General features: G+C 39.7%; 2 protein-coding genes across 4 annotated transcripts in view; one reads left to right on the top strand and one right to left on the bottom strand.

The window, feature by feature from the left end:
• The window catches only part of col5a2b (collagen, type V, alpha 2b), a 45,230-nt gene extending 29,681 nt beyond the window's left edge, over window positions 1-15,549 (top strand). The window contains exons 42-53 of the mRNA XM_079839942.1: window positions 3,240-3,347; window positions 3,528-3,635; window positions 3,724-3,777; window positions 3,868-3,975; window positions 4,439-4,492; window positions 6,120-6,227; window positions 6,310-6,363; window positions 6,465-6,572; window positions 7,355-7,679; window positions 11,049-11,236; window positions 11,337-11,579; window positions 14,673-15,549. Of these exons, the coding sequence (XP_079696068.1) occupies window positions 3,240-3,347; window positions 3,528-3,635; window positions 3,724-3,777; window positions 3,868-3,975; window positions 4,439-4,492; window positions 6,120-6,227; window positions 6,310-6,363; window positions 6,465-6,572; window positions 7,355-7,679; window positions 11,049-11,236; window positions 11,337-11,579; window positions 14,673-14,819 (1,605 nt within the window). The 3' untranslated portion in view covers window positions 14,820-15,549. The remainder of the gene's footprint in view (window positions 1-3,239; window positions 3,348-3,527; window positions 3,636-3,723; window positions 3,778-3,867; window positions 3,976-4,438; window positions 4,493-6,119; window positions 6,228-6,309; window positions 6,364-6,464; window positions 6,573-7,354; window positions 7,680-11,048; window positions 11,237-11,336; window positions 11,580-14,672) is intronic.
• Window positions 15,550-15,618: 69 nt separating this feature from the next.
• Window positions 15,619-26,820, bottom strand: part of gulp1b (GULP PTB domain containing engulfment adaptor 1b) — an 88,748-nt gene continuing 77,546 nt past the window's right edge. For 2 of the 3 annotated variants that reach the window (XM_079841544.1, XM_079841545.1), the window contains 4 exons: window positions 25,346-25,432; window positions 19,112-19,244; window positions 18,625-18,719; window positions 15,619-16,651 (listed from right to left, as the gene is read on the bottom strand). In XM_079841544.1, coding sequence (XP_079697670.1) covers window positions 16,580-16,651; window positions 18,625-18,719; window positions 19,112-19,244; window positions 25,346-25,432 — 387 coding nt within the window. In that variant the 3' untranslated portion in view covers window positions 15,619-16,579. Of the gene's footprint in view, window positions 16,652-18,624; window positions 18,720-19,111; window positions 19,245-25,336; window positions 25,433-26,820 lie in introns of all 3 variants that reach the window. The other variant, XM_079841543.1, reaches the window with a different exon arrangement.

Genomic DNA, 26,820 nt, shown 5'->3' with positions numbered 1-26,820 from the left:
GCTCCCACATTCAACCGCCCTTGAATGTACACTGCTCGAGTGACAGGAACTTGTTCTGAGCCCAGAGAAAAATCTGTCTCGCTATTCTGATAACGTGAGCACAGACCCCCCTGGTGATTATATATGAGATATTTAGCTGTAATGTCCACCCGCACTAGGACATGACAGCCCCTCAATTGGGGGAGAAAGTATTTCAGGGCCAGAAATACAGCCGTCAACTCGAGGCAGTTGATGTGCCAACTGAGTTGATGACCCTCCCATTCCCGTTGGGCTGGACGACCACTTAAGGCCGCACCCCAGCCCGTCAGGGAAGCGTCCGTCGTTAGCAACTTGCGACGACAAGGTACGCCTAGAGTGGGACCCAAAGCAAAAACCGGGGTCTGAACCACATAGTTAGTGTACGAAGCCACATGGCGCGCCACTTTATTTGCCTGAGGATTGGCCCTAAGTCCTCTGGCTTTGAGCCATAACTGAAACAGTCTTATGTGCAACAACCCCAAAGGGAAACCCGTGGATGCTGATGCCATTAGACCTAACACTCTGGTGCTGATGATCAGTAAGATCTTGGTCTAGCCTGACTTTGCTCAGGGAATACTGAATGGTCTTGATTCAAGCGGGAAACCATTGTGCCCACCTTGTGACCAAAAACCGAACAAACCCTAGATAAGTCGTTCTCTGGGCAGGAGAAAGAACACTTTTCTTGGTGTTGAGTCTCAACCCTAGAGAAACTAGATGAGCCAACACACTGTGTTGAAGCACCATCTCATGTGATTGTGCTAATTTTAGCAATCGCCTCTGTAATTCAAAATTTGAATGCCCCGGAATCCCAATGGAGCCGATAATACATCCATACATTTTGTATACGTGCGGTTACAAGGCTAGCCAAATGGAAGACCCAAAATTGGTAAGCTTTTGCCCCCAAGAGCGAACCTCAGGAACTTCCTGTGTTGTGGCAGACTTTATATGCGAATACATGCGTCCTTTGGATCAATCGTGCCGAATCCAATCACAATGTTGAATATGCGACACGACTGCCTTCACTGTAACATCTTGACCTTGAGTACTTTAACTGCTTCACGGTTTAAGACTCGAAGATCTGAGATTGGACACCCCCCCCCCCCACCCTACTGGGGACCAGGAAGTAACTGCTGTCACTTGTGACAGTACGAACGCCAACTCCGCCTTCACGGAAGTGGAGCGGACTACGCCGTTCAAACAAGGAGGATGACAAATAAATTAGTTTACTAATTTTTACCGTGCTTAACACCCATGCAGAAACTCCTGGCAGAAGTTCACACGCTGCCTGAGACTCTGAGAGTGACAATTTTAACACTTCCTGTTGAGGGGATGTTAGACGTTCTATGTCCTGGATGATAGCAGGATTTAAACACTGAACGTCTAACATTTTACTGGAAACCACTGCCCCCCCGAATCACCAGAGGCGGCGGGGATGGAGTAGTTTTGAGGATAACGGGGTGGGGCGAGCAAATGTTTGACACGCCCTGTCCCGTGGGGGCAGACTGGGCACCAGACCACCGGACTTCTTATATTGATGACAGTCACGAGGTCTGCCCTGGGAGGTTGTTGAGGATGACGAGCCGGTCTCCAGTCTTTACGAGGGAGAGCGCGACTCGCCACACTCTGCTTATTACCCCCCTAAATCTTGAAGGACTGAAGAGAAGTTGTGTAGCTGATAGCCCCTCCCCTTGAGTGCATTGAGGAAGAAACTGAGTGAACACTTCATGTTTCTTCCACTCCTTTAAATCTGGCCACTACAGAGTTAACTGAGTCACCAAATTAACCACTCAAATCCTTCAGAAGGTCAGCCTGATTTGCCTGCAAGACAGCCATAGTGTGCAGCGCAGCACCAGCCTGTCCCTTTATATTTATTATTCTTATATAAATCATATACAATATATATTCCATATAAAATAATATATTATATATATATATATATTCCATATAAAATAATATACTATATATAATTCATATATATATAAGCTTTGCCCATGACAGCCGACGTTTATTTTCTACATGGCTTTGTGGGGAGGTATGTCTCTTTAATGAAAATGCAGACCCAGGAGAGATAGCTTGTGAGCGTCTCCCACCTGGGGTATTCTCACATATTCACGGGATTTCGCACCCATGATAGTCGAAAATGTCGAAGTCAAGGGTACAAAAACACGTGAAGTAAATGCTTTCTAGACAGAAACCTCAAGCTCACTGCGTTCGGGGATCTCTCATTCACGGTACCAGACAAACTGCCCTGGCCACCACGCGAACAACCACCTCGATAAATTCCTCGTATGGATTCACCATCATGTGAGGAACGATCGCAGGCGGCTGCTCGAGGTCCGCGGACCCCAGAGATTCATCATCATTCCCCGCGCGAGCCGAAGAAACGCCGGAGCGCGCTTCGGGATCACGCGGGGAAACATGCATTTGGTGAGCGAGCAAGCGAAAGGGACGGACCCGTCTCTTGCTCGTCAACAAACCCATTCGAGAGCTCCAAAAACTGGTGCGGACTGAAAGTAGCCCAGACGAGCATAAAGCATTCTAACTGTAAAGGCTTGCAATGCTCGCACTCGTCTGACTCAATGCAGCGACCGCATGCTCTTCCCCAAACACACACAGCAATAAACGTGCACATCCAGTTCTATTTGAAAGAGAACATGGATATACAGCGTTTTACTCTGCTGACTCGTTTCCAACTGATTAGATTTAACTAGAACTCTTTCCACTAATGTTTCTTTGTAACAGAGATGAGAAAGAGAGAGAAAAATCTGCACACTGCCATGTTGAAAACTAACTCCTAACAAAGATCTCAAGTTGAGTCTTGAAAGAGAGAGAGAGTTTTTTTTTTTTTCAGAGACTTTGTAACACACCATAACACAGAGTTGGTCTGAAAACAAAACGACCTGGTTTGCTCCAGCTGAAGCTCATCTATTTATAGCCTCGTGCAGCAGGTGCGCCTATGACGTCACCGGCTGAGGCTATAAATACCTCCGGGTCAATTTCATTGATGTGTTTTCACACTATTTTCACAGCTGGTTATGTCAAAGACATTTCCCATTTGCATAAGCTTATGCAGCATTGAGTGTAGCTTTTGAAAGGGAACATGGATTGCCAGAAATTTCCGTCAATGGCGGGAATCATTGTCTCATAAATCACGGAACATTCTGTCAATGATGTGGAAAGAGTTAATACTGTATTCCAACTCGTATCCTTCTTTTTCTTAGGGCCCAGATGGGCCACCAGGCCCTGGCGGAACTCCAGGACAGGGGGGACTTGTGGGTCTTCCTGGAATGAGAGGAGAGCGTGGTATGGCTGGCCTTCCTGGACCTGGAGTAAGTCAACACTTCTATCCTCTTGTCATTCAATTATATATATTAAAATTTGTCTTTTTATAATTACATTTCCCAGCCTCTGGTTGGTTGTTTTTTAAATTGGTCAAAGATAATCATTGCATGGATTCCAAAAGACAACATCTTTGACACCTCATCTACTATCTATTTGGATTTTTCAAGGGTCAACCTGGAAAAGCTGGCACCCAAGGTCCCCAGGGAACTAAAGGTGGTGCTGGATCTGTTGGTTTGCCAGGAGCAGCCGGACCCAGAGGAGATGCCGGTCCAGAGGTATGAGATGTTAGTGTGAAGAACACAGTGGAGATGATTGGTTACATATATAAAAAACATTATCTTGATGATTTCCTTCTTAAATTAGGGTTTGGCTGGAGCTGATGGAATTCAAGGAGCTGATGGCATCATTGGAGCCAGAGTAGGAACCCATTCATCATTTGATATGGTCTATTTTACAATTTTTGTAACCAAATATGGCCAAATTTAAATTGTGTTAAATTTCTCTCAGGGTGACAGAGGACAGCCAGGACCAGAGGGTCTTGCAGGTGGCCAGGGAACCCCAGGAAGCACAGGACCTGTCGGAACTCCTGGAGGACCAGGACAGAGAGGAGATCAGGTCTGTTTCCTGTATCCATTGCTGATACTTCACAGTAGATTGATGTTTAATACATTTATTGGTCCCACTTTTTATTAGATTTCTTAAACTACTATGTACTAACATTTAAATTAATAATTTGATGCACTTATTATGAACATACAGGTTTTTACATTGTACTTATATTTAAGAAAGACCTGCATGTAATTACAGCTGTCATTCATATAAATCACACAGTTAACCCGTCCCTTTCCTCTTAACCCTTGAACCTAACCACACCACCAAGCCTGGGAACAGAATAAGTACATTGTACTTATTTTTTGATGCAAGTACATAGTAGTCAAAAACCCATTTATTTGTATTAAAAGCATGTAGACTGACATTATTTAAAGAAATTATCCTTGCATAATGTAATGAAACCATTTCTTTAATCGTGTAGTCTTTTATATAGATATGCTGTTTTATTTGTTGATTTTGCTGACAGGGTGGAAGAGGCCCACCTGGTCCTGATGGTTCGTCAGGAACAAGAGGGAAAAAAGTAAGTCTGCATATTCACATATTGGTACACAGCTTCAGTAGCATCATAAATCTGCTTTTTTAATAAACAGAAACAATAGTTTTTGAGGGGGAAAAAAAATATTATTTCTTGATTCCATTTTTTTAGAAAGCTTGATTAATTTGATTTATTAATATTATTATTAATGTATTCATATATTTGTAAACGATTCCACTGAAGGCGAGTGTAGTTGAAGAATCCAATTGCAGTTTATTTACAAAACAAACAATGACGAACAGACTTGACCTGAACGGACTTGACCTGAACGGACTTGACCTGAACGGACTTGACCTGAACAACAGCAGTTTACAGGGAACAATACTAGACAAAGACACATAGCAAATTTAAGGGCTTAAATACACAGAGACTAATGACTAACAAGACACACCTGTGAACAATCAAGACAATGGCTGAATCCGAAATCGCCCCCAACCCTCAATCACTATTCACTACTTTAGTCTACTAATAGAGTTCATTTGAAGGAGTGAATGAAAACAAGTGAGTGAATTCGGACAGCCGTTGTGTGTACATCAGCTGTACACTCGTTATTGCGGTGCAATGTGGGATAGAATGAGTGCACTCAATAATGTCCACTATGGTTTCGGACACCACTACAAATGGCTGTCCTCTCAAATAGTGCTCTATTTAAGGGTAAAGGGGGCGATTTTGGATTCAGGCAATGAACCAATGACAGAAATGAACCCAGAACCCACATGACTAAATCAACCAATGAGAACATGACACATAGAGAAGGGAACCAATCAGAACAAGACACATGAAACTAGGGAAGCACATGACATGATCACATAAGGGCAAGGATGCCACATGACAAGAACCAGGAAATATGTATGGTGTGTTCGACATCAGCTGGATGCAACCGATCGGCTAGAGTAGCCGCGTGCACACTTTCTGCTTCCTGTAGTGACACTCGCGCTGTGTTTGCATACTTTATCACAGATGATTTAAGTGAAATAAATGCAATATTTGTCAAATACACAGATATTTCAGAAGACATTTTCATTCAATACTTTATGTAGGCTACTGCTTAATAGCATCTGTTTGTACAAGAATAGCTCAACATATAAGCCTACACTATCAATGAAGTGGGGTCTACCTTTTTTTATCCGTTTTATTTTGAAACATCGCGACTACATGAAAAGAGGTTTTACCGTTATAAAAAACTGATTTGTGAGCATTAGTGGAACAGAAGGTTTTGGAATAAACACTGGAGAAGCTGCACAAAATGCACCAGCTGGCTGTGAATATGTCACAGTCACGTGACGGCGCTGCCTCAAGTCGGACAAAACTTCTAACCGGCATGCACTGCTTCAAGTCAGCCGCCGATCAGTCTGCGCATCGCTGCATGAAGTCGAACAAGCCTACCGTTTTGCTTTCTATGGCAACACTATCAATGCATACATGAATCTTCAGGTGGTACAGTGGTCACGTGGTACAAGTAAGAGCTCTCTGAAAATTCCCATCTTGCAAGTTGAAATTACGAGCTCTACGAGGACATGAACGCTTTTTACAAGTTGAAATCTCATAATTACCACATGGTGTGAACGCACCTCTACAACCCACAGTCAAAATGTCTTCTAATTAACCTTAGGGACCACAAGGACCGATGGGAGACAAAGGTGACAAAGGAGAAGCGGGTGAGAGAGGTCAGAAGGGCCATCGTGGCTTCACTGGACTTCATGGGCTACCTGGAGCATCAGTACGTATAATTGACAATATGTCACCTGTCACACAATACAATATCCACCTCTTGATAATCATCTGTCAATCATTTCCTCCAGGGTGCTACAGGGGATGATGGAGCTATAGGAATCATTGGACCAACTGGACAAAGAGTGAGCAACAGATTGAACTGTCACTCAACATTGATTTCACAAAGCACCAGCAATACATGTGCATGTTGAACAGAATTTAATATTAAACATGTCGATGTTAGGGACCCCCTGGCCCTGTTGGACCACCAGGAAAAGAAGGAGATGACGGTCCACTTGGAGCAGTGGGGGCTCCCGGATCTCGAGGTGCCACTGGAGATTTTGGACCAGAGGTGAGGCATGAGATCATGTGTATGATGTGTTTTATGTTTATTATGAGATGAGATCTTCCTGCTGATACAAAAGCTGCTTAAACCAGCCTAAGGAAGTTTGCTGTTGTTATCTGGATTAGAGAGGTTATGGGGAAAATCCAATCACTGTCTCGGATGTCAAATCTATAATTTATACAAAGTGTTTGTTCTTGTCTCTTTTGGCAAATGTTCAATCCTTAAAGCTACACTATGTGATATTTTCCCCCATCTATCGGTGAAAAGGTATATGACCATCCAGTGAATATTAGTTTCTGTTCTTCTCAATTTCGTTTTAACTCCTACGGTAGCCGATTTAGTCCAAGATTAACATGGCTTCCAGTTCGACCTCGTCCACATTCGACACGGTGCCATCAAGTGTTAAAACGCGAAAGGCAAAGTTTGAATTTACGGGTATGTCCCTCTTTGGCTAATGTACTTTCAAGATGGAGGGGCAACATGGCGACCCGCATTCGAACCCCTTACCCGTATGTATTTTCAATGGCATATTATAAACTTACGAGAATACTTTATTACTTGAAAGAAGTAAATATACATTAATGAGCACATATATTTTTGAAAAAACTAAGTGTTTTTAGCTAAGAATAAACTAAAAAAGTTACACAGTGTAGCTTTAATGACTCATAAACGGATACTTTTTGTACTTAGTGGTTCATAATCATGGTTAATTACCAGATGCTGCTAATGTGATTAGATGTTTAAACACTAATGTTCAGCATAAACAGTATTCACCCATCTGTCGGTAGGGACCGCCTGGAGATCCCGGCCCACCTGGACCCCCAGGTGCTCCTGGCCCTCCAACAGCTGCTGTAGATGACCTTTTTGGTACAAACTTCGACCATGATGGCGAATCTGAGCCAGAAGAACCCCCACATCCACCGCCAGAGTTCAACGAGGATGAAGCAAGACCCAATAACGGATCTGATGCGGTTCGGGTCGACAGTGAGGTTCACTTGTCTCTTAAGAGTCTGGGAAGTCAGTTGGACAGCATGCGCAGCCCTGATGGTACTCGCCAATATCCTGCCCGCACGTGTCAGGACCTGAAACAGTGCTATCCTCTGAAGAAGAGCGGTGAGTGAGATGAACCAACACACATTTTAGAATTACTGTAGCTCAGAATGCTTTAGTTGTACTGACCCTGATCAGATACAGTATAGACCAGTACATCCTGGTTTGCATTTTATGAATTTACCAAAAATGAACCATTTACTCATGCTGTTCCAAACACAAATGACTTACTTTTGTAGAAAACAGAAGGAGATATTTAAATCATCCACTCTTATGTCTTGTGCTCCATAGTCTTCTAGTGATTGACATCAAACCTGACATGATGTCTTGGTGTGCTCATTTCATTTCAAATTTCAGTCTGTTCCAAATCTCTCATATGACTTCAGAACACATCTAGATAAAACTTTTTGAAACATTCAAAATTATCTTATCTCATTGCACTGGCAGATTTTCTTTTTTCTAGTTTGAGTATAAATGTGAAAGTTTTAGTATGCCGTTTTTCATCTCTGGTAAATGTATTATTTTGTTATAAGGATGTTTAGATATTTCATTTAAAAAAAATGTTCAGTAAAAGGGCTATATCAGTTTTTATTGTGCCTTTTTTTTGCCATTTTTGGAGCCCCTGTCCCCATTAATTTGTATTGAAAGAAAAAGAGCTTCCCGGACATTCCAAAATAATTCCTTTTGTGTTCCACAGAAGAAAAGAAGATCAAATGGGTTTGGAATTACACAAGAAAACCTTATGAAAATTAAAAAATCAGATTTAGTTATTATTTATTACTGTTTAAAACTAGGGTTGACAATAGAATAAAATAATTATGATTAATCTCATAACATTTTCAGTGTTAAATCTTGTGTTAAACATATTTAATTAATATCTTGTGACAGTCCTACGAAATACATTTTGTAAAGTCTTTGTACATTTTCTACAATCGTTCTGAGGGTCCCTAGGCCTAGACCACCATTAGAATTATAATTTTTTTTAACCTGTTTAAACTTTTATGTTTTTTCTTGTTTTTTTTTCCATGATACTGTAAAATGAAGAAAAAAAATGCTACAGGCCTTCAACCACAGATAGTCTGGGGAAAAGGATTATGGGTTAAAACACCTTTTATATAATTGATAAAAGTATGCAGCACCACCAGTAGGCATTGTGTCAGAAAATTATATTCTGCCAATTCAATGAATTAATAATTAGAGTCATTGAATTAAACACAGTGTCCCTTAGCATAAATATGCAGCAATTGCCTTAAATGCTAGCCAATATAAAGGGTTACGTGGTATTTGACAGGATATACTTGCATGATTGCCAACCTTTCAGGAGAATTCATACATGAACTGGCAAGTTAAAGCAAAATCCAGTTATGTCAGGAATAAAACAAACACAGCAGCCCACAGTAAGCATGGTTGTACCATATCAGAAAACAGGTGGGCAGTCATCTGTCAATGAGTTGAACCTGAACCTGAATCACGATCCAGATCGCCCACACCTCAAACCAAATAAATGCTGTGTGCAAGTAGTTTGATTGAATAATTAGAACCTACTTACAGATTTATTTACAGTTGCCCACCAACTAAATTCAAACTCAAAAATAAAAATGTCCTGATTATTTACTCACCCCAAAGCCATCCAAGATGTATCAAATCACCTTTATTTTAGTGCTGTCAAACGATTAAAATATTTAATCGCGATTAATCGCATTAATGTCATAGTTAACTCACAATTAATCACAATTAATCGCACATTTTTATTTATTCTAAATGTCCCTTGATTTCTTTTTGTCCCATTATTTTTTCTTATTTTAATGCTCTTATCAACATAGAAAAGTGGATCGGCTTGCTTTGTTCAAATGTTTGTTTTATTGAAAACAACATTGGCATACTTTAGTGTTCGATTTCACACCAACATTCTCACTTGGAGCAAATAATCTCACACAATGTAACACTGCCCATCAATAAAAGGGTGAAACAAATACTTTGTTGCACAAACAGCCCCTTCAACAGCCCTTTCTAAGGGATCAAAACAGGGTGATACAAAATAAAATTACAAAGTGCACATGCAAGGTAAACTAGGACTCCGCCTATAGTGCAGTTAAACCAGGGGTCGCCAACTAGTGAACTCCGGTCCGAATCCGGACCGCGAGATGCGTCCATCCGGACCGCGAAGCCTTTTGACATAATGAAACAGTTAACGTTGCAATGCTCACTGTTACTACGTTCAGACCCAGACGCGCGGTCAAGCATGCAGTGAAGAAGAGACTGATGGTGCGCTCACACCGGACGCGAATGACGCGACATGCACACCGCTTAATCCGCGCCGCAGAATGTCTATTTGCGTCTTTGCATTGACTTAAATCACTCGCGCAAAACGCTTCATTCGCGTCTGGTGTGTAGGCTACGCACCATCAGAGCAGAAAGCAGCGCTCAAGACAAGCACTTTTAGTTGAAGACCCCTGAGTTAAACCATGGCTTAATACGTTTCTCATTTCGGCATCTCACGCTTGCCATCCACGTCTACTCTTTTAATGGCCCAAACAAGTGTGGGCAGCCGCAGCGTGCCTGATGTTTTGTTTCCGGTCTAGCTACATCCGGAGTGGTGTTGTAGTTTTTCTAACGTTACTAGTTGTTGCAACAGCATGTGAAAAAACTACAAAGTTTGTTAGACCAAAAAGAACGTTAATCTCGCGATAAAAAAATTGACGCCGTTAAAATAGGTTTGCGTTAACGCCGTTAATAACGCGTTTAACTGACAGCACTACTTTATTTATATAGCGCTTTTTACAATACAGATTGTTTCAATGCAGCTTTACAGTGATAACAGGAAAATGGTGCAACAAAGTTTGTTTTGGCTGAACAGCAGCTTATGACTTTCTTTCCTCAGCCAAAGAGAAATTAAGGTTTTGGAGGAAAACATTCCATCTAATGCAAGTGAATGGTGCCCAACATAAACCATTTTTGATGGTTCAAAATCAATATGTAGTCTGCTTCAAAGGGGTCCACACAACCTCAGACAATGATTCTATTAAATCACTAAGACGAAGGCATGTGAGACGAAACGTCTCTCAACCTGATAGAGCACCTTTGGGATGAATTAGAGCGAAGACTGCGAGCCAGGCCTTCTCGTCCAACATCAGTGCCTGACCTGACAAATGCGCTTCTAGAAGAATGGTCAAAAATTCCCATAAACACACTCCTAAATCTTGTGGAAAGCCTTCCCAGAAGAGTTGAAGCTGTTATAGCTGCAAAGGGTGGGGCAACTCCATATTAAACCCTATGGATTAAGAATGGGATGTCAATAATGTTCATGTGCATGTAAAGGCAGGCCTCCCAAAACTTTTGGCAATATAGTGTGTATATACAATAATCAAGGATATACTGTATATGCTAGGATATCACTGTTTAAAAGTAAAACTCTTTCTCAATGTATCCCAGGTGAGTACTGGATAGACCCAAATGAGGGCAACGCTAGAGACGCCATCCAAGTGTATTGTAACATGGAAATGGGGGAGACCTGTATACCTGCCAACCCTGCCAGTATCCCACGCAAGAACTGGTGGATTTCACGCTCCAGCATACCAAAACCAGTCTGGTTTGGAGCAACCATGAACCGGGGAACCAAGGTTAATATGATTACAGCGGTAACTTGTAAATCAAAATAGGAAAATGTGCCCTGTATATGTCACTTAAATGTATATTTCCTACTCTTATATTCCTCTTCAGTTCACCTATGGAAATAAAGAGGCATCGGCTAACATGGTATCAGTCCAGTTAAGATTCCTCCGCCTGCTGTCAAAAGAAGCAGCACAGACCGTCACCTACCACTGCAAAAACAGTGTGGCCTATAAAGATGAGAAGAACAGCAATCTGAAGAAGGCTTTAGTCCTAAAGGCTTCTGATGGACAGGACATCAAGGCATATAGCAACAACCGCCTGAAGTACACCGTCACCGCCGACGGCTGCTCTGTATGTTTAGATCTTTGACTTTGTATTGTTTAGCAACATTTATTATTTACATAAAATGGAAATCAGCGTTGGGGAAGCTACTTTGCAAATTTTAGATTGTTTGGGTAAAAGCTAATCATAAATTTAAGTAGTTGAACTACTAGCTAACGTTTAAAAGCTAGACTAGAACATTCAAAACTATTTAAGAAGGCAAAACATGTATTTTAATATAGCTTATTTGTACAATGACATGCATTTGTCTCAGTTATCCCGACACATACACTACTAATTACATTTTGAAAAATGTTTTATGCTCACCAAGGCTGCATTTATTTGATTAAAAATACAGTACACATTTACATTTAAAATATCTATTTTCTATTTTAATGTATTCCTTTGATGGCAAAGCTGGATTTTCAGCATCATTACTACAGTCTTCAGTATCACATGATCCAGAAATCAGTCTAATATGCTGATATGCTGCTCACGAAACATTTCTTATTATAAGTTGAAAACAGTTGTTTCCGCTTAATATTTTTGTAGAAAACGTGATGCATTGCAATTCAAAAGTGTGGGGTAAGTACGATTAAACAATAATAATACTTTTATACAGCAGGGGTGCATTAAATTGATCAAAAGTGACAGTAAAGATATATAATGTAAAAAAAGATTTTTATTTCTAACGAATGCTGCTCTTTTGAACATTCTTTTCATCATCCTTCATCCTTAAAGTTTCAACATTGATAATAGTTAGAATCATTATTAATAATTAAGTACCAATCATAATTGAGCACCAAATCAGCATATTCGAGTGATTTCTGAAGGATCATGTTACAATGAAGATTGGAGTGATGATGCTGAAAATTCAGCCTTGCCATGAAAGGAATAAATTACATTTTGAAATAATTTTAAAATCGAAAACAGTTATTTTAGATTGTTATAATTTTTACAATATTACTGTTTTTACTGATTTCGAATAAAATAAAAGAAGTCTATTTTGCTCACCAAAGATTAATTTAAGTCTTCTTTTTAAGCATTAAAAAAATCGTCATTCTTTCAAACTTTTGACTGATAGTGTACATTTACACTAATAAATATATCTAATTTAAAAGATTAGTTGTTATTGAGACAGTGATACAGAAAAATGTAGCTGTTACAAGAAAAATTACTATTATATCTATACAGGGAGAGCAGAATTATTAGGCACGTTGATTTTCTGATCATATTTTTTTTCCAGGCACATTTGACCAATTCCAAACCACAGTAATCCTAATAACTAGTATTGATTTAGTATTTAATAATGTATAAGTGATATATAATTGTTCATGAAGGCTGGAAATGAAAATCACCTTATATTCAGGTGTGCAGAATTATTAGGCATATTTTCTTTTACAGATAAATTGAGCCAAAAAAGAGATTTAACTCAGACTGAAAAGTCAAAAAGTATTAAATGCCCATGAGAAGGATGCAATACTAATGCAATACTAGACATTGCAGTTAAGGCATGACCATTGGACAGTGAAATGCTCGTTGGGTCAGCAGGATCTGACAAAAACAGGTGGTGAAGAAAAGACACCTGTTAACCGCAAAAGAATTAAGAATTAAGGTGAAGAATTGAAACCATCAGGAACCCTTTAGTCTCCAGCGCCACCATTTTCCAGAGCTGCAACCTACCTGGAGTCTCCAGAAGTGCAAGGTGTCAGGATCTCAGAGACTTCAGTTAGGTAAAGAATCCTAAAAAATGACCCCCACTAAATAAGAATCCTAAGCTGAAGTGTTGTAAAATACATGAAGCCTGCTTTTTTATAGGCTTTATAGGTTTTATAGGTTGAGAATGTCTCTTGAAGGACCACCACCACATCCTCTAGTACCACTGTTTGAAGAAATCATCTTCCAGAATCTGGCAGTACGTTTTGGGAGTTCATTTTAGTCCATCCTGAAGTCCGTTTTGCAGAGATGGACTAAAAATGAACTCCCAAAACGTACTGCCAGATTCTGGAAGATGAATTCTTCAAACAGTGGTACTAGAGGATGTGGTGCTGGTCCTTCAAGAGTCACTCTCAACCTATCTGTCCATAAAGCCTATAAAAAAACCTTCTTCATGTATTTTACAACACTTCAGCTTGTGATTCTTATCTAGTGGGGGTCATTTTTTAGGATTCTTTACCTAACTGAAGTCTCTGAGATCCTGACACCGTGCACTTCTGGAGACTCCAGGTAGGTTGCAGCTTTGGAAAATGGTGGCGCTGGAGACTAAAGGGTTCCTGATGGTTTCACCCTTAATTCTTCACCTTAATTCTTAATTCTTTTGCGGTTAATAGGTGTCTTTTCTTCACCACCTGTTTTTGTCAGATCCTGCTGACCCAACGAGCATTTCACTGTCCAATGGTCACGCCTTAACTGCAATGTCTAGTATTGCATTAGTATTGCATCCTTCTCATGGGCATTTCATACTTTTTGACTTTTCAGTCTGAGTTAAATCTCTTTTTTGGCTCAATTTATCTGTAAAAGAAAACATGCCTAATAATTCTGCACACCTGAATATAAGGTGTTTTTCATTTCCAGCCTTCATGAACAATAATATATCACTTATACATTATTAAATACTAAATCAATACTAGTTATTAGGATTACTGTGGTTTGGAATTGGTCAAATGTGCCTGGAAAAAAAATATGATCAGAAAATCAACGTGCCTAATAATTCTGCACTCCCTGTATACGTTCACTCTGATGACAATTACACTTGTGCTTGTTGGTGTTCTTGCATTACTTGAGTGCAATTGGGTTGTTTTAAGAAAACATTTAACCCACCCGTTGGGTTAAAACAACCCAATTGCTGGGTTAGTCCATTTTCAACCCAACCTGGGTTATTTTTAACCCAGCATTTTTTAGAGTGTTGTTGCAACCCTGTTGCTGGAAATCACTCATCTCATCTCACTGAATGACTTGCGGTCATTTAGCTGCTGCACATTGCTGCGAATCATTGTGAACGGTCCTTAAGTTAGTTAGTCCCCAATGCTGATGACAATGTCAAGATTAGCATTCTGTTTTCGTTTAAGCAAAAATGCTACCCATGAAAAACTCACAATTCTCCCTCTTTGTTCCTCTCTCCAGAAACCCAACGGTGAATGGGGCAGGACTGTTTTTGAGTACCGCACACAAACACTTTCGCGGCTGCCGATTGTGGACTTGGCTCCAGTGGATGTAGGTGGCCAAGATCAGGAGTTTGGCATTGATATCGGCCATGTGTGCTTCTCATGAAGTCAAGGATAAAAGCATCATCATTTGGACTGGAGTTCTCAGCCAATACAGTATTTATTGTCAAACGCCGTCTGTAAGAGCCTTGAGGAATTTCTGACCTTTATTTCATGATTATTCATGATGATTTCCAATAGCCTGTGGTGTATAAGAGATAACATGGACCCTTTAATTTATACTTTGTACGCCATGTGTTTTTAAAAATATGTGAAAACATTCATTCAAAAAGTCATGTTTTACAATTTGACGGCCTTGCGTGTCTAACGTGTACCGGTATGTTGTTTTGTAGATGTTGTTCACCCTTAAATTAAAATCATTTGAAGGTGAATTGAATCTGGATGAAAAAGATGAGTTTGTTTGTGTAGTATTAAAGCGGGATCTTATTCAGGGTAGCATTCAATTCCCCAACAGTTCTCTTCCCAAACCCAATTGACCATATGAGAGAGAAACTGCTGTTTTATGTTGATAGCAAACTGTTGGACAGAAGATTCATTTATATCATTAATTAATGAAAGCTCTCACAGACAGAAGCCAGTGTTGGTCTCATTAAAAGACTCATTAGCCTACAGTACATGACACAAAGAAACTCTTTATCCAGCTTTTTACAGCAAAGTCCGGGTTGTACTCTTAAGAGGGTAGGGGGGGCAGCAATTGTTTGTAATGAATTCCAGATTAAATATTTGAAATCCTTTTCAACAGACCTCCTTTGATTTTTATCATGAATAAATGTTTGAAAACAAGAAATGGTTTCTGTTAGAGTAACTGTTTGCGGCTGTTGAAAGAAAAGAGCACAAAGCTAATATAGTGTGCTATCAGTTTTCATTTATTCACCATCAAAGAGCAAGTGATAAGCATTTAACATATTAAAACAGCCATCAATGAAAGTGAAAACGACTGGAACATCTGGAAATATAAATGGAGAACCTCAGCAATGATGTTGCTGAACATATGAAAGAACCACCAGTTTTTGATAAATCTATAACCCTGAAAAAGTGAAATATTTGAATAGTTTAGACATTACAATATAACATTTTAGTCTATGATTGCACCATTACAACATGAGCAACCTCCTCTGCAACAACTGCATCCACAATTTTTATTATAATTTGGTAAAGACTCTAAACACAACTTGGCTGTGAATGAATGGATCTTTGCATTTCAAACACAGTCTAAATTTGGTCCAAACTCTAGAAAGAGCTAGAGCACATGTTTGTGTCCATCTCTCTTTTAACAATTTGTTTGAAGATTAAGAAGTTAAAATACACAAATCATCAATCTTAAATGTTGATTTTATTATATAAAAATATAATTGACCTCTACAGAACGTTTTGAGGCTCCTGCTACATTTCTTTCAAACTCAATTAAAAAAACAAATATTGGTAACACTTTACAATAAGCTTGTATTAGTTAACATTAGTTAATGCTTTAGTTAACATAAACTAACCATGAACAACACCTCTGTTCAGCATTAGTTAATCTTTGTTAACGTTAGTTGATAAAAATACAGCTGTTCATGGTTTGTTCATGTTAGTTCACAGTGCATTTACTAATGTTAACAGGATTTGAATAATGCTTTAGTAAATGTTGAAATTACCATTAAAAAATATAAATAAATGCTTCACAAGTGCAGTTCATTATTAGTTCATGTTATCTAATGTTAACTAATGAACCTTATTGTAAAGTGTTATCCAAATATTTAATGTGATTTTTCTGAGGGTTTTGTGGTTGAGAATCACAGCATATACAAAAACGTCTTTCCAAAATCAGCATCGGCTGTCCACCTGATCCAGGGAAAACACCGCCCCCTCTAGAGTCAGTCCCATTTGGAACCCCTCCTGCCAAAACAACAAAAGTGAAATATGAACTAAACTGTGAGCTCAATAAAAACATGCAACAAGATCAATGAAAGTGTCCACTCAACAGACGTTCTTCATGTTACACATTGCAAATATAAGCCTAGGGCTGAAACTCTACATGCAGCTGCACAGTACTGCGTCTGTGTGCGCAAACAAACATTTCAATTAGTCTGAAAAAACAATCAGATGGCATGCATGCAATGACCAGCATCACACAGAATCTGCAACTGCAGAACTAAACGCCGTTTGACAAAATTCACCCCAGCCGTTTGTCTCGAATTACTAATAAGGGTGTACAAATCTCAGCTCTATTTGAATATATTTTACCATAAATCCAATTCTGCACAATTTCTGAATAATATTGTTCACAAAATAGGTCCAGAAAATTTGGGAAAGAAAAAAAGCAGATTCCACATTGGTCTAATATATTAAAGAGTTAGTTCACCCAAAAATGAAAAGTCTGTCATCATTTACTCAACCTCATGTCATTCCAAACCCGTAAGACCCGGAACACAAATGAAGATGCTTTCTCCATTGACAGACTACGCAACTGCCACTTCGACACTTCAAAAAGTAAATTAAAGAGATGGTAAAACTAATCGAGCGGTTTAGTCCAAATTTTCTGAAGAGACACGGTCGCTTTATATGATGAACAGGTTGAATTTAGGCTTTTATTCACATGTAAACATTGTTCAGCGAACAGCTGAACCTGCTTGATGCACAAGAACAAACCTCATTAGGTTCTTGCGGAAGCTCAAACATGCTACGTAACACATGAGAGTGAACTTCATTAGTTCTTGCTGAAGCTCAAACATGCTGCGTAACACGAGAATTAACCTCACTGGTTCTTTCTGAAGCTGGAATGTGCTGTGTAACACACGAGAGTGAACCTCATTGGTACCTGAAAAAGCTCAAATGTGCTGTGTAACACAAGAGTGAACCTCACTGGTTCTTGAAGAAGCTCAAATGTGCTGTGTAACACACGATAATAAACTTTATTGGTTCTTGCTGAAGCAAAGGGGACAGAAAGCTCTCAGATTTAATCAAAAATACGTTTATTTGTGTTCCAAAGTCTTACAGATTTGGAATGACATGAGGGTGAGTAATTAATGACAGAGTTTAAATTTTTCCCTTTAAGACATACAACACCGACACAGCAAAATGCCATAAATACAGCAAAATGCATGCTTGTAAATCTTGTAAAACCATATCAAAAATACTAGACGATACACTGTGAGGTGAATCCCAAATGAACGTGTACAAACCATCTCTGCCGCTGAGAGGTTGGGGGTGGCATTCAGGGTGAAAAGAGAGATGAAGATAGTTGAATTATTCAGGATTACAGGGTTTACAGACACAGGAGTGCAAATGATACTTTCAGGGTCTAATAATCTCATTACATGTAGGATGTCCCCAGAAATGGAAACTTCCATAATCCTCTGGATTATTCGAATGGGAATTAAAATCACTCAATAGTAGGGGTGAAAGCTGCCGGCCAAATACTACTTATTTGCTTCCTTTGATCTTTAAATATTGTCAATCATGTTGGCTGTTTCTGCTGTTCATGACACATTATTGACATTTATCTCTCCCATATATTCTGTCATAATCCTTCTTCAAAATTATTTACACCTTTGTTTTTAGCATTTCAATTTGGAGATATTGCACATACCGTCAGAGACCAAATTAAAAATGTATGAGTAGTGATGTTGTAGAGCTGTAATATAAAGATTGTGCTTGATTCCTACAATATTTAGTCATGCATGGTATTATAAAAATGAAATAGCTTTTACAGAATAAAAACAGGGATGCAAAATGTATTGGTACCATACTGATTATGCACCAATATTTTTTTTATATAAATAACATGAAAATTATCATCATATTGATTAGAATTTTAATATTGTTGCATATGTAAATGAAAGATTAAAAAACGTAATAAATTTGTTTACCTGCATCTCATCCAATTTGGACTGGATGTCTGGGGTGAAGACAGCAGGTCCACAAATGAACGGATCAAATGGTTCTGCTCCAAACAGGTCTATATCTACAGCACAACCAGACAAACTAGTAAATAATTTGTCATTTAGCAGACACTTGCAAGAAGTGTGCAATAGTTCATGGATCACCCCTTGCAAAGTTTGAATACAGAAAATTCTATAAACTGTACATATACGAATATAAATGTATATTATATAATTACTGTAGCCTATATACACTAAAAACATCTGTCAGTGCATTGGAAATGAAAGCGAAATTCACAACTGCATACTAATGTCTTCATACAACATCAACACTCTGGCTCCATTTGTTTTCAACTCAAATGGACCATTTTATGGAGAAGCATATGACATTAGCAATTATGGATTTTGCCTTCGGGTTTTTGAAAATGTGACACATTCATCTAAGTGAGACAGCACAAATAAAGAGCTCCCCCACCTCTGTCTTTTGGAGGCAGGTACGGAGATGAGATGCCGTTACAATTCAACCGTCTTGCTATTGGAGACTCAGGGGTGAATGGAACCATATCAAATATGTCAGTTGAGGGCGCTCTAGCTTGGATGCTTCCAGCCTAATAACGTTGACAACAAACATAACATTATAAAAGGCATCAGAACCAGCTCAAATGCAAGATCAGAAATCATTTAACTGTAAATTCAGAGTATACATTTAATCACTATGTGTTCCTTTGTTATTTAGGTATTTAGTTATTTTTTTTATGTGCAAGAAAAAAAAGATAGCAGTGGTTCTCAAAAGGTGGGGACAATTCAATAGATTTTAAATCTTTCAACATTCAAATGTACCACATTGAAGGCAATCGAGACAAACAATGAGGTTTGTGTGAGTTTCTTCTTCTATGTATGGCGTTCACTGAGTAGTGGTTATGTAAACAAATTCACCCTTCGCCGGGAGTTCGCCGATTGACCAATCATAACGTTGAATCCGCTATTTTTTCCGACAAACAAACAAGACAGGAGAGTAGTAGATTAATGTCGGTGGTAACGTTGGTGGACTTTAACTTGAAAAAACTGTATTGACGTCTTTACGCAGTTGAAACAACATACCTTCTGATGTTAATTCATGTTAATTTCGTGATATAGCTACTAGGAAGAGATGATCGGTTCACGGCCAAATATGCATTTTGTATAGCTCCTAAAAGCTGTGGGCCCTATCAAATTTTATTTATTCATTTATGAATACTAAGTTTTGTTCTTTATTCTTGCAACTATTAAGTATATAAAACACACACGTATACAGAAAATAACAAAATAATACCTACTACAGGGCTGTCCAATCCAGCTCCTGGAGGGCAACTGTCCTGCAAAGTGTAGCTCCAAACCCCAAATAAACCCATCTGAATGTAACCTTGGTTCCCTGAAATGAGGGAACGAGATGTTGCGTCATCGATGGCACTATGGGGAAAAATCCTTTCTCCTAGAATGCTATAGCCTAATTGGCATTAGGACATTGCAATGCAATCCAATGGCGTTCAAGAGTGCAAATCAGGGACCGTATATATGAGCGTGAGCTCACCACTAAACTCGATGTGCTCCACATAGGGAGGCCACTGCTTCTTCCTCAACGGCTCAAAGGGACTGGCTGAGGCAAGTTTCGAACCTAGAGTCCCTTCGCTCATTGCCTGGAAGTGAGGGCAATTAGAGCCCTTGATGGCAAAAGATGCACATCTCGTGTCCATCTGGAAGATCAATAGGTCCTGCCCATACAGAACAAGGCTTTAAGGGCATGCTTGTTTGCTGGAATGCATAAGGGGATCTTGTAGACTTTAATCCACTTTTCGGCGATGACTCGACAGCGAAATGATGACAGATGTCACAGTCTTGCATGATGGAGAAAGGTCCTGAGGAAATTGCTCCCAGCACCGCATTATATACGGAGCATTCTAGCACCTGATTCACATGCTTGAATGCCATTGGACATTGCGATGCAATGTCATTATGCCAATCAGGCTTCAGTATTCTAGGAGAAAGGTGTTTACCCATAGTGTCATCGATGACAACATAAAGAGACTGATATTGAAGGGGAACCAGCTAATCAAGGTCTTACTGGGCATACTAGAAACTTCCATGCTGGTGTGTTGAGGCAAGTTGGAGCAAAACTCAGGGACAGTGGCCCTCCAGTACCGAGTTTGGAAACCCCTGACTTACTATACCAAAATATACTGTAGTAATAAATCCATGGCACACACAGCTAATACGATATACTTTGTTTAGTAAACTTTTGTGCTCAACATCTACAGGTCCCTTTTTGGGATCTCTACTACATCTCCCCTCCTCTGGGGCATCCTTAACTGTTGAACATCCCTGTTAACATATTTCCTGAGAACAAGTGAACAAACACTTTAGAATACAAGTTCCTTATTATGTTTAGGTCAGGGAACATAGCCTCAAAGCCACTTTGGTGGCCTCACTTGTCTCCTTGGAGGCTCTCTCCTTTTCTCAATATGTACTCTCTCAATGCATGCTGCTTCAGATACCTCTGCTTCTCTCCTAGGCACTGCAGTCTCTGGCATTTCGACAGAGAGCTCTGGTTGAACTGTTGTAGTTTCCCCTCTGGGACCCTGCGGTGTCTGGTGCTGCCTGAACTATGTAGGACCTTGGTGCATTTGCCTTGCCAAGCACAGTTGCTGGTTGGTTCGATTTAGAGATTGCTTGTCCTGGTTTCAGCTCAGGCTTCACAGTGGCTCTGTGTCTCCTGTTAAAGTGTCTGTTATTTTCAGCCATTTTTTTCTCTCTGAATACTTGTCTGTTCGGCCATTGCGGCTTGAGTTGCGATTTTGCCTATGGCAGTGGAGATCTCAATATCCTGCCCATTAACATTTCAGCCGGTGAAGGCCCATGTAGCAGAGATGTAACACTGTAGTCCAACAGTGCACGGTAAGGATTGTGATTCTTTAGCACCAACGTCTTAATTGTTTTCACTGCCCTTTCTGCCTCCCCATTGCTTTGTCTAAAGAATGGACTACTGGTTATATGAATAAACTCATAATCTGATGCAAATTGTGAGCCATTATCACTTATTAGTGTTTTTGGCACTCCATGCCTAGAGAAAAAGGTCTTCAGTGCTTGCATTACACCTTTAGCTGTAGTGACGGGCATCTTCTCAATTTCAATGTACAGTACCTCATGAAGTAATCGATGACCAGGAGGTAGATTGTGCCTTTTAAAAGAACAGAGCCCCAAGTTTTTGCCAGGGCAGTCCGGGTAATGGGGATGTATCATAGGTTCAGTGTGCTGGGGTTGATGTCTCAAACATATCTCACATTGCGTAACCATTTTAGCAATTTGGCTACTTAGGCCCAGCCACCACACTGACTGCTGTGCTCGAGCTGTGCTACACTTGGATATTCCCATATTATGTTCCCTGTGAAACGGGGGAACATTTCTGTCTGCATTTTCCCTGGGATTTCTCTGGAAAACCTGTGTTTCTCTGTGTTCCTGCTCCTTTTCCTCACTTGATTGTTCTCTGATTATTTGGGCTCTTGACAATGTGTCCGCAGTGACCAATGAGACAAGGCATTGGTCACTGCGGACACATTGTCAAGAGTGACCAATGCCTTGCCTGGAACATCCACAATATCTCAGAAGTCTTAGACAGAATCTTTAAATCCTAGGGGGTGAGTCATCCAATTATTTTATTCCCAAAAGGGCCAACAATGGCTTACAGGTGGGTCCGTCTCTATAATAAAACGAATGCCAATCAGGTATGAGCTGAGTCTTTCACAAACCAATTTTACTGCCAAAGCCTCTTTTTCCACCTGGCCATATCTCTGTTCTGTCTCTGACAGAGATTGTGAAATAAAAGCCACAGGATGTCATTCCTTGTCATTCTGCATTTGGTAAGGACTGCTAATCCTAATCCAATAGAGGATGCATCAGTAGACACTCTTGTTTTTGCATCAGGCTTGTATTGTGCTAATACTTGGGTTGATGACAAGTCAGATTTGATCTTCTCAAAAGCTGCTTGCTGCACACTGCCCCAAATCCAGTCATTCCGCTTGGGTTACAGATCACAGAGTTGTTTTGTATCATCAGTAAAATGGGGCAGGAACTTCTAACATTCACTAAATATTGGGGTGAACTCATCACCACAATTGCCCTCACCTTTTCTGGATCTGGTGCTATTCCCTCAGAACTCACGTTGCGGCCTACAAAAACAAAACTTCAGACTGTGCAAAAGAACACTTCTCATTCAGAGTTAAGGTGGCTTTCTGAAGTCCTATTGTCATATTGGGCTTTGTCTTTACCACATACTAACACATGATCAGCATGGCAGATTACTCCTGTTATTCCATCTAGGAGCTAAGACATAGAGTTCGTCTCAGAGTTCTGGACTAGAGTTGATGCCGAAGGGTAGGACATTAAAGTAGAATCGGCCAAATGTTGTGACAAATGTTGTGAGTTCCTTGCACTCTTGTTCCAGTGGTATCTGCCAAAAACCAGACCATGCATTTAGCTTAATAAAAATTGTTGCTCCATTTAACTGGGCCAGTGACTGCTCTGCAGAAGGTAATAAATGCTGCTCCCTGCATACTGCTTCATTTAGCTCGGTTAAATCAACACATATCCTGATTTTTCCATTTGGCTTTACAACAGGCACCATGCCGGCACACCATTCCGTCGGTTGCTCTATCATTGATATCACCCCCATTTGTTCATTACGCTCTAATTCCTCCTTAATTTTGTTTTCCAAAAGAATTGGCACTCTGCGTGGGGTTATGAGTGCATATGGAACAGCTTCAGCTTTTAAGCGAATGCAGTAATCTCCTTCTAGCTTTCCCAGTCCAGTGAATACTTTTGGACATTTCTTTCGGAACCTTTCTTCAGTTGACTCTATTGCATCAATCCATTCAACAAGCTGTATCTGTATTGGGTCTGGAGAGTGAATCAATTACAAAAATATGTTGAGAGGTTGTGCCGTCTTAGATTTTCAACTTGCACATTACCTGTCCTGCCACTAGTAACCGTTTATTATTGGGCCCGTACAGTTTTTTCTTTGTTTCCATCAAAGATCCGTCCCTCATGTAGTCATAAAGTTTCGTGGGGATGGCTGTGACTGCAGCGCTGGTGTCTATTTTTAATTAAATGTTTTCCCCATTCACTGTTACGCATTTGTACCATTCTGCATCGCAGTCTTTTAATTCCCCTACATAAAGGGAGTCTTCCTGTATGTCTTGCTCCTTGAAACTTCCCGCACAAGTTTCCTTGAATGACATACTACTGCATAATGCCCCCTTCTACAGCATTTTACATCCCTAGCTGGACATTCATTCCATCCATGAGAAGGGATTCTGTCACATTTGGAACATAACCTCATGTTTGATACAATTCTGTCTGTTTCATTGCATATCCTTCTTGTTGTTTACTGTCATATGCTGCCTGTTTTATTTTGAATGGTCCTGAAACTGCATCCACTTCACTGCATCCACGTCATCGCTCTTGTTCAATCCCCACATGACACGGTATGTTTGGAAACGTCTGATCCGTCTTGGCCAATCTTTGCCATCAGCACAATCAAATTTGTCAGGAGCGCTAAGATGAAAACTCTCTGTATGTGTGCGAGCAGGTGCTTCGTTCTCAGACATGATGTAAACAATATAATAGTAAATGTTTCTCAAGCATCGGAAGAGTATCGGTCGTGTTCGCCCAGTGTCCTTTTATTGCATTATCAAAACGTCTATGTACACTATGTAGTAATAAAACACACACAGCTAATATGATAGACTTTGTTCGCTTTTAAACTTTTTAGCGCATGCGCTTAACACCTACAAGTGCCTTTTTGGGACATTTAATAAATTAACAATGTATTATTTAACATTTGATAATGAGGGTTTTTTTACTTTCAAAGGGCAGTGTCACCCCCCAAAAAAATTGAGAACCACTGCATTAAAGAAATAGTTCATCCATTTCTATATTGCATGAATCATAAGGACTACTTTTATTGTATCTGTACTTTTTGTCATTTTTAGAGATGGACAGCCTTAGTCATTCACTTTCATTATATGGAAAAGAGCAGCGTGGACATTCTGCAAAATAACCCAATCTGTCTTTAATTGGGGACAAAAAAAGAACCACATGATTGTAAATGATGACAGATTTTTCATTTTTGGATGAACTATCCCTTTTTATGTTTGAAAGATTCAGATTAAAGAGTGTAAGATTGTACAATAACTAAGTGAATCGCATGCAAAGTGCACTGTGTTATTAATGTGTACGAGACATTTACACGTGGTCGTGGAACGATGTAACCACTTGTGCACTGTAATTGGGTGGGCTTAGCAGGAGGAGGGGTGAGCAAGCTGGCTGATTGGCTGGAATCGGGTGAGCTGACAGGCGTTAGAGTGACAGAGGAGATCTCTAGGCTGGACAGTGATGTGACATCACCACACCAGGACAAGGCAGACGGCCTCTGCAAAATGTACGGCTCATTAGAGACATTAACATGCAGGTGCTGAAAAAGGGCACTGGGGGTTAGGGAGAGAGAGAGAGTGCGAAAGATAGATTGGAATAGAGAAAAGGGGGTAGAATGTGTGGCGTGGGTAGATAGAAGAGAAAAACAAACACATTTTGATGAACTGAAAGAGAGCAGAATCATTGAGATTGGAACAGCATCCAACTGGAATGATAAGCAAGACTCGTTTCCTACTGGACATACTGGTGAGCAGCGAGGATCCATCAGCTGATCCTCAAGCTCTTTAAGCTTCTTCTTCAGTTTTGAGTTCTCCATCTCCAAATCCTGAATCTTCAATTAACATAAGCACATATTGGATAAAAAGATTCACATTTTCATTTGTCGTGAAAACATTTTTACATAAGTCTTTGACATAAAGGACACCCCACTGCCTGTTCACAGGATTATTCTGGTTAGATTTGCCTATCTATAGTCGTATTTACATTTAAAAAGAAAGCTGCATGTAAGCCACATACAGATACAGTATATTATGAAAAGGAGATGTTTTACAGACGTTGTAATGCGGCATACAATAAATGTATTTATACTGGAATCAGAAATGGGGGAAGCAGTCAGAAAAAAACATGTTGACTGAGAGAGACAAAGTTCATTTAAGTTTATAAACCTTTGCCTCAGAGGTAATTTATTAAAAAATTATTATTGTTGGTATGCGGTTGTGCACATCAGCTGAGCTTTTTATATTTTGGCACCTATATTATCAGGTTACAATATCAATGGCCACATAAGCAATGCGGATTCACAGATTGATATTGGCAAAGTTTGTAGTACGCCAAACTGAAACTTTTTAACAACCCAAATAATATACCCACACCCACACTTTCCAAACCCTTGTGTGTACCAGTCTACAAAAAGTTCTCCCCTTATCTCCCCAAGCACTGTCACATCCACATTTTCCACAATTTTTCTTATTTTCCCCGTTCTGCATAAACCAGTGCTAAACAACCGCAAGCTTTCCTCCATGTTGCTGTTTTTTGACATGTTCCTTAGAATCAATTCTCAAATTGATGGGTGTTTTCTTTAACTTCGGGCCCTTTAATGTCTCGGGGGTTATAAAAACTAACATCTTTTAACTCAAAGACAACATAAACAACATCTTGGAAACTTCTTATCATGCTTTCATCATTTACTTTTGCCACTTTTCAGATGACTTTTATGGATCCACTTTATTGCAATTCGGAAGTAAACTATTTTATGTGAATGTTTGAGATTTCTAGTTCAATAGGTAAATAACTAGAAGGATTACCATGTGCAGTAAATGGTAAAACTGTGTGCACTGTGTTCATAATTATGACAATACATTCAAATAATAAGGTTAGAAATACCAGTTTGCAATATCAAGCATGCAGCAAAACAAGCTAAAAATGACTAGAAGTGGATTACACCGGAAGCCATTGACATTCAATTTACAAATGGATGTGCATGTAACTTTAAAAAGTAAGATGGATATTTTTATTGTTTTACCCTTGTCCCAGACCTACGCTGCGCATTCGCATACTATCTGTCCTAAATAGAAGTAGTATGTCCCAAATCGTAGTATGTTGAAAAGAGTATTCCAAAGAGACCCGGATGGTCTACTATTTCCGGTCAGATTTGGAAGTGCAGATCGACGCACACTCTAACGGCTGATATTGCCCAAAACCCATTGTGAGTTGAACGGG

The sequence above is a fragment of the Gobio gobio genome (assembly GCF_949357685.1).
Source record: "Gobio gobio genome assembly, chromosome: 17".
In the NCBI taxonomy this organism is placed as follows: Eukaryota; Metazoa; Chordata; class Actinopteri; order Cypriniformes; family Gobionidae; genus Gobio; species Gobio gobio.
Note: the sequence above shows the minus strand (reverse complement) of the source record. Positions and strands in the feature narration are given on the sequence as shown.